Source organism: Salvelinus alpinus, chromosome 18, assembly GCF_045679555.1.
Source record: "Salvelinus alpinus chromosome 18, SLU_Salpinus.1, whole genome shotgun sequence".
Classification (NCBI taxonomy): Eukaryota; Metazoa; Chordata; class Actinopteri; order Salmoniformes; family Salmonidae; genus Salvelinus; species Salvelinus alpinus.
The window spans coordinates 10,040,771-10,053,571 of NC_092103.1; the positions used below are offsets into that span (position 1 = coordinate 10,040,771).

The window sequence follows — 12,801 nt, forward strand, 5'->3', positions numbered from 1 at the left end:
TACCCTCACTGCCTGGGGGGCAGCCCGTCAGGAAGTACAGGATCCAGTTGCAGAGGGAGGGGTTCAGTCCCAGGACCCTGAGTTTGGTAGGGACTTTGGTGTTGAATGCTGAGCTATAGTCAATGAACAGCATTCTTACATGGGTATTCCTTTTGTCATGTGGGTGAGAGCAGTGTGGAGTGCAATAGAGATTGCGTCATCTGTTGGCACGGGATGCAAATTTCAGTGGGTCCAGGGTGTCTTTTTATGGCTATAGATGTGCTATGGGTCGAAGGTCATTTAGGCAGGGACTATGGTGGTCTGTTTGAAACAAATTTGTATTACAGACCGGGTCAGGGATAGGTTAAAAATGTCAGTGAAGACACTTGCCAGCTGGTCAGCGCATGCTCTGAGTACCCGTCTTGGTATTCCACCGTGGCTTTGCGGATGTTAACCTGTTTAAAGGTGTTACTCACATCGGCAATGGAGAGTGAGATCACACAGTCGTATGGAACAGCTGGTGCACTCATGCATGGGTCAGTGTTTGCCTCTACGCGAGCATAGAAGGCATTTAGCTCATCTGGTAGGCTCGCACGGCTGGGTTTCCATTTGTAATCCTTGACAGTTTGCAAGCCCTGCCATATTCGTCGCGCATCAGAGCTGGCGTAGTAGGATTTGATCTTAGTCCTGTATTGACACTTTGCCTGTTTGATGGCTCGTCTGAGATCTGAGCAGGATTTCTTATGAGCGTCCGGATTAGTGTCCTGCTCCTTGAAAGCAGCAGCTCTAGCTTATAGCTCATTGCAGATGTTGCATGTAATCCATGGCTTCTGGTTGGGGCATGTACGGTCACTGAGGGGACGATGTCATCGATGCACTTATTAATGAAGGCGGTGACTGATGTGGTAAACTCCTCAATGTCACTAGTTGCACAGGTGACATGCTGGTAAAAATGAGTTAAAACGGATTTCAGTTGCCTGCATTAAAATCCCCGGCCACAAGAAACGCAGCATCTGGATGTGCATGCTCTTGTTTGCTTATGGCCCTATACAGCCTGCTAAGTGCGGTCTTAGTGCCAGCATCGGTTTGTGGTGGTAAATAGACGGCTATGAAAAATATAGATAAAAATTCTTGGTAAATAGTATGGTCTGCAGAATGTCCAGACCTGTAGACTCGTTGAAGTAGAAATGGTCATCCAAATTGATGATGGTGACCGCTGTTCTGATGTCCAGAAGCTGTTTTCGGTCATAGGAAATTATGGTTGAGACAATATATACAAAAAAAGTTCAAATCAGCTTGAAAAACACACAAAATAGCAGAATTGGTCAGGAGCTGCAGCACCATGTGGTGGTCATCATTGCAATGATCAGTGGTGTAAAAATGCTTGAAAGTACTACTAGATTTTTGGGGTATCTTTACTTTACTATTTAATGTTTTTCACAACTTTTACTTCACTACATTCCTAAAAAAAATGATGTACTTTCACTGACACCCTAAAGTACTCCTTACATATTGAATGCTTAGTTGGACAGGAAAATGGTTTAATTTGCACACTTATCAAGAGAACATCCCTGGTCATCCCTACTGCCTCTGCTCTGGTGGATTCACTAAACATAAATGAGTGTTGGAGAGTGCCCCTGGCTATCCTCAAATAAAAAAAATAAAAAATTATGCTGTCTGGTTTGCTTTATGAGGAATTTGAAATTATTTATACTTTTACTTTTGATACTTTAGTATACTCGGGCTCCTGAGTGGAGCAGTGGTCTAAGGCATCTCAGTGTTAGAGGTGTCACTACAGACCCTAGTTAGATTCAAGGCTATATTACAACCGGCTGTGATTGGGAGTCCCATAGGGCGACGCATAATTGGCTCAACGTCGTTAGGGTTTGGCCGGGTAGGCTGTCATTGTAAATAAGAATTTGTTCTTAACTGACTTGCCTAGTTAAAATAAATATTTTAGCAATTACATTTACTTTTTGATACTTAAGTATATTTTAAAACCAAATACTTTTATTTTACTGGGTGACATTTTCTTGAGTCATTTTTTTAAAATTAAGGTATCTTTTACTCAAGTTTGAAAATTGGGTAGTTTTTCCACCACTGGCAATGATTCAGGAAAAAAAACAAAGTAGCCTAACATCTGTTTTCAAAATGTAGCAAGCTAATGGTGCAGACATCAAATTACATTGGTTTTCATTTCAATGTAAAAATTGCTATTGGATACACTGCTAAATCCGCATTAGTCTTTTCATTAATCAGAATAATACCCTCTGCTCCTCCTTGTGGAGCAAAAATGTTAACTTCCCCTGTTATTGGTAATGGTGAGAGGTTAGCATGTCTTGGGAGCATGATCTTTGTACATCTAACTTTTTTGTACTCATTATTTCTTGATTCTTTCATGATTATCTGTAATCATGGTAGCATCTACATTAAATGTAGAAATGTTAAGCAAATAATGTTTATCTACAAGATAAATTACTCAAATGACACAAACCATTGATTTCTGTTGGGCACATTGTATTCCGAAACACATCAAACAAACTGCCAAATACATCCAAGTTTGTAGAGTTACAATCTTGATGTAATCATTGTGTGGTAGGAATATGGGACCAAATACTACATTTAATACACTATGAATTTGTCCAAATACTTGACACCTTCAAATGTGGGGACTACAGTAGATATATAAAGCGCATTCATTTCTAAACGGTAAAACAGATATGTATGAAAATATCCTAGAATAAATGGTGACATTCTGTACTGCCACCTCATATTAAACATTTGATCTCAAATCCAAAATGCTGGAGTATAGAGCCAAATAAAATTTTAGCTTCACTGTCCAGTAAGTAGGGAGTGTATGGATATATCACAAATTGATACTATCCCATTTCTATGACTATTCTTCATGTTCCATGTGATTTTTTTTTATTTAAAGCTGAGGTACAGGGGTAGAACACGAATTGCACATGGTTGCAATGTTTTGTTCAGTTGATTTTCTTTCATTGTCATAAGAACATTCATTTATTAAAGATCACAAATTATCTCATTTCAATAGCCATTGATATCTGACATTTCCTTCACTTGCTTATTGTGACATTTATGTAATCATTAAAGGACCTTGTCAGAATTATAACACTTATCCCTCAGAGATACAATTTTCCAACATCACAGCACCTGTGTGTGTGTTTACACCTGGTATGAAAACAACCGTGTCATGTGCCAGGAGTTTTCTTGTCCGTGACCTTTGTCTGCAGCAGATTTACTTGTCCTCACATTGAAAAGATCCTAGAGGAAAAAGTTGAACTGCGCATAATTACATATTTTTTAAATAATCTGTCCAAGTTAGCTATTACAATAGCAATTTTTTTCGTAAATGGATGCATATTTAATCTTATGGCCTACCAAAATCTGATGTATCCACAAATATGTATTTTTAAAACCATATGCTAAACATAGCTTTGACAAATTACGACTATTCCGATTGAAGCTACAGTATTTCTGTCTTTTTTTTCCTCGGATGGAAGACCCATTTGAAGCACACACACACACATATATATTGTTTAATTATTTTTCGTAGATGCAGCCCGTCTTGTGCGTCAAACTGCACGTCACACTCGTAATGGCCATCCATGGAGCTGTGGTATTGTTGGAAAAAGCACTCTGTAGGCCTATAGACCGAGGTTGTCGGTATGCAGAATAAAATTGGCACATCAAACATTACAAATAGAGGTAATATAATTCCATTTTAACCAACTATTAAGGCTTCTATTATAAGATAAGGGTGTAGGTAGGCCGTCAATGTAAATAAGAATTTGTTCTTAACTGACTTGCATAGTTAAATAAAATAAATAAATGTAGGGTTATAGTTTGAATAGCCTATTCCCATCTATTTTTCAGAATGTGTACGATAAGCATACAAATATATAGCTATTGAATAGTCATAACACTGATAAATGTTGATAAACTGTCAGCAATACATCTCTGTATCAACGCAATTCCAGCGATGACTGGCGGAGATGCGCTCTTCCACAGCGGTAATCAATAGACGAATGCAGGTACCCTGCCTCCTCGCATACGCACTCTGTCGCTACATCACCACGCATTCTGATTCCACCGTGCAGTCTCTTATTTCCATCTCCATCACTACTGCATATGAAGAAGAATCACAAGGATAACGGGTTGCTCCCTCAACATCTGGAGCGCCACGTTTTACCACGCAGAGACAGTCGCTCTGCCTCTGAGAAAGAGACGGGTGAGACGGAGGACGGAGCACTTGACACCTTGCTTCACCGCATCGATATGCAGTAGTGTGATACCAATTCTGCGGAGACATAGAGGCCATTCCATGACATCCTAATATTACATTGAGGGGATTGCGCATTCGTGATCAAAGGTAGTCTCGTTAGTGGTGCCGAACGGATTAATTTGGCTATAGGACAGGGGAAATTAATAATATCCATATTTGATCAATACCTACCGTGAGATATCGTTGGACCTGCAATGGACTCCAACGTAGGGGAATATGGAATGGCTCGCTTGGGAATCTTTATGGTTTTGATGGGGCTGTGGCGGTTTAGTGCTGCTTGCCCTGCGTTCTGCACTTGCAGCATCTCAAGGATTGCTTGTATCGATCCTGAACCAGGGATCGAGGATTTCCCTATCCTTACGTTAGATGACATAGAAATGGACATCAACATCACCGATATGTAAGTATCGATTAATTAAAATAAATGGCTACGCTCATTGCAGACATGGCAACCCTACAATGAACAGTTCATGTTTTAAGCAAACCAATGTCAGATTGCCCAAACAAATAAATACAAAAACATATAAGGTGTATTTACTTTGCCATACTATTTAGGCTGTTCATCTCTCATGTTTTCAGTTTCGTATGGAGACAGCCTACCCTAAGCAACAATTAAAAAAATAAGAAGTAGGCTATAGCTTCAGCATATAATAGTGTAGGATAATTATCATGCTAGGGGAGGGGGGTCGAGCGTGCGTGTCAGGTGGTGGGGGCACGAGTTGTTGGGAATATTTGGAATAGGCTATTTTCCTCTAGAAACCAGGCCCTGGCAGGGATAGTGGTAATGATATTTAGTGGGGATAATGGCATGATGGCTGCCGTGGCTCCAACATGCAGAGACCTGGGGGAAGCAAGAAAAAAAAACTTGAAGGAAAACAATGTCAGATAAATTAGCCAAATCACGATTATACAGGGCTAGCCAACGTAACAGACTCGGGTCTATGTCGCCCCCACAAAATACCCATCGTAGCAATCAATGCCGCGCGAAGTGGTTCTTGGAAATATCAAACACGTTAGCTCACAGTGGTATCTGTATAAAACACAGGTTTAAAGCCATTTATTAGGTTTAGGTTACAATTGTTGAAGCGCCAGAGCTGGACTGGATGAGTGTATTTGATAGACAATAAACAGATAATGCATGTGCGGAGAAAACAATGCATTACCACGGCACGTTGTTGGTGATAAGTGTTACTCTAGTTTATCAGGTCTATTAGCTAACGCAGCATATGTTTAGATTTACCATATTTCAGTGCAGTAGGCCTATTGCATGTATCCATAAGGTGTATAGTATTGTGCCTGAAACCTATATTGCTCCTGGGCAAATGCAGATAGTGAGAGAACTAACACCATCAGCATGCAGGGGCCATAGCCTACATCTAGACAGGGTGGTGTTGTACTTAACTGTGTCCTCTCATACCATCCATAGCTTAATCAAAGGTTAACCTTAATTGATGATGGTCTACTGGCCTATTACCTTGGCATGCAAAGCATTTTCATTCATTATTATGAATATTTAACATGAATAATTCATTCTAAACATATATGAATATTACATGAACAACCATCACCCATCCAGGTGTTGTATACTCTAGTGTAAAGAGATATCAATCACATTAGCTGTTCTAATCAGTAGATATTAGCCGAGTGTCCAAAGAGACACCAGTTTGTACCACTATCTAATCTATCATGAAGAGAAGCTACAGATTCCCGTAAAACAGTTCAGAAACCTGTGAAACTGCCCGAAATGGACATGATGGCCAAATACTATATTTCCATTATGTTTGTAATAACAATAATTTGTCATTATTTTGTATTGAACTTTTACAGATACATTGCAAATCAAAACAGACTATTTGACATCAATGATAACAGCTTGAAGTACTACTCAAATCTCAGAAATCTGTAAGTATCAGTATTACGCGAGGTTATGATCCAGACTATGTTATGGTTGAACTATATTATTATGTAATTGTGACTAAAAATAACACATTCACTCCCCCACTCCGAACAGAACTGTGACAAATACGAAATTGACTTCTATCTCATCTCAGGCCTTTTTCAACAATACAAGACTTCAATATCTGTAAGTACTGTATAGTCTTTGATTAATCCTCTGTTTGGTGTTTTTCTTATCTTCCTCCTCACAGATGTAGCTAATGTACTTTCAAAGAGCAAATGTAGGGCCCCCAAGCCAATCAAAAACAATTAAGCCCAATTCATATTATAGACTATGTAGATTCTTACAGATGTAGGATCTTAATTTGGATCTTAATTTATATTTTTGTTTTGCTGAGAATGTTCCTACACAGCAGGAAATGCAAACTTGTAGTGTATTTGAGTTTTAAATAGGCTTCTAAACGGTGTGCATTCCACTTTGAAACTTGATTTGCCCTAATGAAAAATGTATCAACCCCTACAAAAATGTCCATTAATTATAATCCACATAATAATTAACATTTGCTGTTGCTGAAGGATTATTCTCCTGCTGTAGCAAACTGTCTCAAATGAAGATTCTACATCTGTACTAACCTTACAGTGAAGCCTGGCAGTCAACACTTCTAATGTGGTAATTCTTGTCCAAATCTGCATGGATTGGCATGATAATGTCGACTATAGTCAAAGGAGCTGGTTCAAGCACATACGGTTTAGCCTCATGGCTGGGTAACGGGATGACACGCTCAGCAAACAGTGACGAGCAGTTAATGGTCGGACTATATTTTTTTGTTAATGCATAGTTAAAAGGTGCTAGGGGCAAAACAAGTGAAAGTGATAGAGAACATAGAGCAAGCATTCTTTTCCAACGTCACATACGTTTTCATTTTAGTTTAATCACACACACACACACTGATTTTGGATTGAGTTCAGTATATACAGGTAACTGCCAAAAGAAAGGAAACTCGAGTAAATGAGGGATATAAAAGTACATTGAAAGCAGGCGCTTCCACACAAGTGTGGTTCCTAAGTTAATTAAGCAACTAACATCCCATCATGCTTAGGGTCATGTATAAGTGCCCAGTTGCCCATTATTTAGGCTACCATGGCTAGAAGAAGAGGTCTGTGACTTTGAAAGAGGGGTCTCAAATGAGCATAGGGGGTTTAAATGGTTATGTGTGTGTGTGTGTCACCAGATCTCAACCTGGTGACACAGACGTATGGGAGATTCTGGAGTGGCACCTGGTGTTTTTAATCACCATCAACAAAACACCAAATTATGGAATTTCTCGTGGAAAATGGTGTCGCATCCCTCCAGTAGAGTTCCAGACAGTGCTTGACTTGGGCAGGAGCTCACCGGAGCAGAGTACCGGCACCTCAAATGTTCTACTGCTTGAGCTCCTGTTCCTCTTATAGAATATTAACTCAAAAGTATTGTGGAGCTCCTGCAACGAATTGTAAACAATACCGGCACCTATTTCAGTCCAAGTCAAGCACTGGTTCCAGACACTTGTAGAATCTATGTCAAGGCGCATAGGAGCTGTTCTGGCGTCTCGTGGTGGCCCAATGCCGTATTTTTATTTAACTAAGCAAGTCAGTTAAGAAAAAATTCTAATGTACAATGACGGCCTAGGACCAGTGGAAGGAACACAACTGCCTTGTTCAGGGGCAGAACGACAGATTTTTACCTTGTCAGCTCAGGGATTCGATCTAGCAACCTTCCGGTTACTGGCCCAACGCTCTAACCACTGCCGCCCCAAAGATACTTTCTGTTGGTGTTTCCTTTATTTTGGAAGTTACCTGTACATTGATAACATTAGTTAACCTACAATAGTTGGTTTATTGTAACATTTATGATTTATTGTTTTGACTCGTAGGAATCTGAGAGACAATAACTTGTCAACACTCTCTTGGAAAACATTCCAAAACTTAAATATGACATCTTTGTAAGTACCTATCCCTATTTACTATTTTATGTCATCTAATTCTTATTTTAAAGTGCAATGTCTATGAATGTGTGTGTGTGTGTGTGTGTGTGTTAATGCTCTGTTTTTTTCCCCCTCTAGTCCTCTCCTGTCTGGTAACCCTCTGAAGTGTGTATGTGAGAACATGTGGATCAAACTGAGGCTGCAAGAGGACATTGACAGTACAGAGAGTCAAGAGCTGAAATGCATAGATGACAGAGCAATGAAGAGGGCCATCTCCAGATTCTCTCCCCCTGATTGTGGTAATGTCAACCCCAGAGAAAGACAGACATACAGACGGGGAACTACACTAAACATGTTGTGACAAAGCAGAGAGAGAGAAAGTTTGTGTACGTGTGGAACATTGAGGAGCATACTAGAATGCCAGTGTATTGGTTTGACTTTTCTTTTCAAATAGTCAGTAAACAGCATGAAGTACAAATCAAGTGAAGGTCACTTAGGTGCAACTTGTACAGTAAAACAACATTGTTAAAGGTTCTGTTTACCTTTGACAGAGGCTCCCGCAGTGGAGGTCAGTCCCACTATCATCAAAATGACGGAGGGAAGTGATGTCAGAGCAGTGTGCAGTGCAACAGGGTCTCCTGCCCCTGATATCTTGTGGAATATTGACAGTTTGTTTACCATCACTAAGGTAAGATGAGGATCTTTGTTTTGGTATATTTGGTATATATGACACAACCCTCTGACTATTACTAGGGCTAGGAGTTGTTCCTAATGAGGTCATGTGGGCAGGGAAAAACTCTTGGCTTTGTATATTATGCACTTTCCTCAACTGACACCTTAACACTCACCCCCCAAAAATTGCCCCTTTTTCGATCTTGTCTCATCGCTGCAACTCCCCAATGGGCTCAGGAGGCAACGGTCAAGTCACGCGTCCCCCGAAACATGACCCGCCAAACCGCGCATCTTAACACCCGCCCACTTAACCCGGAAGCCAGCCGCACCAATGTGTCGGAGGAAACACTGTTCAACTAACGACCGAGGTCAGCCTGCAGGTGCCCGGCCCACCACAAGGAGTCGCTAGAGCGCGATGAGCCAAGTCAAATCAAATTTTATTGGTCACATACCCGTGTTTATCAGATGTTATTGCGGGTGTAGCGAAATGCCCCCCCGGCCAAACCCTCCCCTAACTTTGACGACGCTGGGCCAATTGTGCGCCGCCCTATGGGACTCCCGATCACGGCTGGTAGTGATACAGTCCAGGATTGAACCTGGGTCTGTAGTGACGCCTCTAGCACTCCAATGCCTTAGACTGCTCGGGAGGCCCCATAGCACTCAGTTTTATGTTTGTTTTTCATTTTTTACATGAAACTTGTCAAGTTTTTACATTTCAATATGTAAAGAACAATATCATTTTATTATTATAATAACAGCACATTACACCATACTTTTAAGTGTTTTATAACATACAGCGTTAAATATTTTAACTCCAGATGTTTCACTATGATCACAATGATTTGTTATTAACTGTATTGACTGTGTAATACATGTTACTATTACTAATAATGCTAAAGCTAATAATGCTTATGCTCATCATGACAATGCTAATATTCCTAAATGTATTTACAGATCAATGCCTTGGAGCTGGAGAGCAATCTGACACTGTTAGGTCTCTCACCTTCGGACAACGGCAGAGTGATCACTTGCAATGTTGAGAACGTAGTCGGCCAAACCGAGGCTTACCTCCAACTCAACATCCTCTGTAAGGACGTGTTCTGTTGTGTTGAGTGCCTATACCATTTTTTTATATTTTTTTATTCTGCCACTGTGGTTGCAAAATGTAAAATGCCATTTTCACTGATTCTACAGTGTAATTTTATCCTGGATCTGTAGCCTCCTAGTATTGGTTGTCTACATTCTGAAAGACCACCTCTGGTGGTTCTGTGTCCTTACTGAAATGATAATATTGCTCAACAATCTGATTGACTCTACATGTCTCCTGTCACCTTGCCATACTGTACTCCTCCTTCTGTTTAGCTCCTGGTTGCCCTCAATGCCCTACCATACTCTCCCTCCTGTCTAGCCCCCTTACCCCAGTATCCCACTGTATTCTTCCAGTCCTCCTTCCTCATGTCTAGCACCCACTCCCAGTACCCTGTGACTATTCTTCCTGTTGTCTCTGTGTCAGTTCGCCCCACTATCCTGGAGCTGCTGGAGCCATTGCGCCTCCACCACTGGTGTATCCCCTTCAGTGTGACCGGAAACCCCAAGCCCGAGCTACGCTGGTACCACAAGGACCAAGAGCTCCACGAACAGGAGTACATCAAGACCGAGATCCACGAGAGCACAGGGAGCGTTCACCACGGCTGCCTGAAGCTTGTCAACCCGACTCACATCCACAATGGGCAGTATACGCTGGTGGTCAGGAACGAGTACGGGGAGGATCGTAAAGAAATCGACGCCCACTTCCTGCTCCCGCCAGACCCAGACTACGATACAGGTCTCACTGCAGTTTAGTTTATAGTTACTGTAATTCTATATAAGATGTTATAATCTATATGTAAGTTGTTTTTAGACTCTCTGAAAAAATCTGTGCTATGTAGAACCCTCTAGGACCATAAAAAAGGTTAAAAATAGAACCATTTCAAGTCAAATAAAAGTATTTTTGGTTCCAAATAGCACCAATTCAAGAGTTATATTTGAAACCAGAGGTTCTATGTGGAACCAAAAATGGTTCTATATGAACTGAAAATTGTAACCTTTTTTCAGAGGTTTCCTACCGGAACAAATGGTTCAACATAGCAGCTTTTGTTCTGAGAATATTCTGTTTTTTTTGTGTAGCATGGTATGTGTAATGGATGTTTATGAATAACATGTACATTCCCTTTTTCACTTATTTCAGAACCGCCATATACCTACCCTTGTAAGTATTTCTTAAGACATTGCAATTTTGCAAAGAATTACAATTCTAAAACGTGCCATTACAAAGACAAGTATGTATGTGTTTTTCTCTTGACATGATGTTAAATAACTGTCCAGTGTTTTCAGATTTCTATGATATATGACCTATAATTAATTACAATATGAGTGAAATAGATTTCCTTCCAAATTCTTTCAATTAAGAATATAAAAAATCAGCTTTTCTGTGTTGGAATGGTGTGGGCGTATACCAATCATAAAAAATATGCACGCAAGTAGACCACCGATTGGCCTTTATGCGATCATCCTCTGAGGAAATTGCAAGCATTTTTAAAAACGGTCTATTTGACATAGTTTGAGGTGCTCCCCCCCCCCAAAAAAAAATAATGCTTTGGCAACATACGGTATGAGTATAGCACGAGTCAACAACATTATTCATGTACGAGTTAACAGAATATGAACTTTTTAAAAGTGAGATTTTCACTGGAGAGTTACTTTAATTTTAAATATCCATCGCAGCCGTTTTTTTTGTTATCTCAATATCAAATCATTTTGGGATACAATTAAGTACCTTACTGTGAATGTTTTCAATTTAAATTGTCATAAAGAAACAAACATTGCTCTTTGCTAAGAAGCTATTTCTCAAGCAAGAATTTTGCAGGGACTGTCTGGGAGTGGTCTGAGTTGGGAGGGGAAAACTGAAAGCTAGCTGTTATTGATAGAGGTTTGGAACTGTTTCTTATTGGTCTATTAACTAATTTACCACCTGGTGATGTCACCAGTCAGGCCAACACTCCATCCCACAAAACAGTCAAAAAATTTTGGGCGGTCTTTTCAAACAGCTCTTACACTAAAAGGTCATTATCATAAATTTCACAATTTTACAGTATTATTCCAACGTGTGTGTGTTTGTGTGTGTGTATACAGTGCATTCTGAAAGTATTCAGACCCCTTGACTTTTTCCACATTTTGTTACGTTACAGCCTTATTCTAAAAATGATGAGGAAATGTTTTGATTTAATCAATCTACACACAATATCCCATAATGACAAAGTGAAAACAGGTTTTTAGAAATTTTAGCAAATTTATTTTAAAAAACAGACACCTTATTCACAAGTATTCAGACCCTTTGACATGAGACTTGAAATAGAGTTCAGGTGCATCCTGTTTCCATTGATCATCCTTGAGAGGTTTCTACAACTTGATTGGAGTCCACCTGTGGTAAATTCAATTGATTGGACATGATTTGGAATGACACACACCTGTCTATATAAGTTCCCACAGTTGACAGTGCATGTCAGAGCAAAAACCAAGCCATGAGGTCGAACAAATTGTCCCTTGAGCTCCAAGACAGGATTGTGTCGAGGCACAGATCTGGGGAAGGTTACCAAAACATTTCTGCAGCATTGAAGGTCCCCAAGAACAGTGGCCTCCATCAATCTTAAATGGAAGAAGTTTAGAAACACCAAGACTCTTCCTGGAGCTGGCCGTCCGGCCAAACTGAGCAATTGGGGGAGAAGGGCCTTGGTCAGGGAGGTGACCAAGAACCCAATGATCACTCTGACAGAGCTCCACAGTTCCTCTGTGCGATGGGAGAACCTTCCAGATGGACAGCCATCTCTGCAGCACTCCACCAATTAGGCTTTTATGGTAAAATGGCCAGGCGGAAGCCACTCCTCAGTAAAAGGCACATGACAGCCTGCTTGAGATTGCCAAAAGAGAAAGGCACCTAAAGGACTC

General features: G+C 40.3%; 1 protein-coding gene across 1 annotated transcript in view; it reads left to right on the forward strand.

Annotated features, from left to right (window-relative positions):
• Positions 1–3,605: 3,605 nt before the first annotated feature.
• The window catches only part of LOC139543734 (BDNF/NT-3 growth factors receptor-like), a 32,159-nt gene continuing 22,963 nt past the window's right edge, over positions 3,606–12,801 (forward strand). The window contains exons 1-9 of the mRNA XM_071350098.1: positions 3,606–4,685; positions 6,113–6,187; positions 6,297–6,368; positions 8,095–8,163; positions 8,284–8,444; positions 8,697–8,833; positions 9,772–9,904; positions 10,331–10,642; positions 11,045–11,065. Coding sequence (XP_071206199.1) covers positions 4,480–4,685; positions 6,113–6,187; positions 6,297–6,368; positions 8,095–8,163; positions 8,284–8,444; positions 8,697–8,833; positions 9,772–9,904; positions 10,331–10,642; positions 11,045–11,065 — 1,186 coding nt within the window. The 5' untranslated portion in view covers positions 3,606–4,479. The remainder of the gene's footprint in view (positions 4,686–6,112; positions 6,188–6,296; positions 6,369–8,094; positions 8,164–8,283; positions 8,445–8,696; positions 8,834–9,771; positions 9,905–10,330; positions 10,643–11,044; positions 11,066–12,801) is intronic.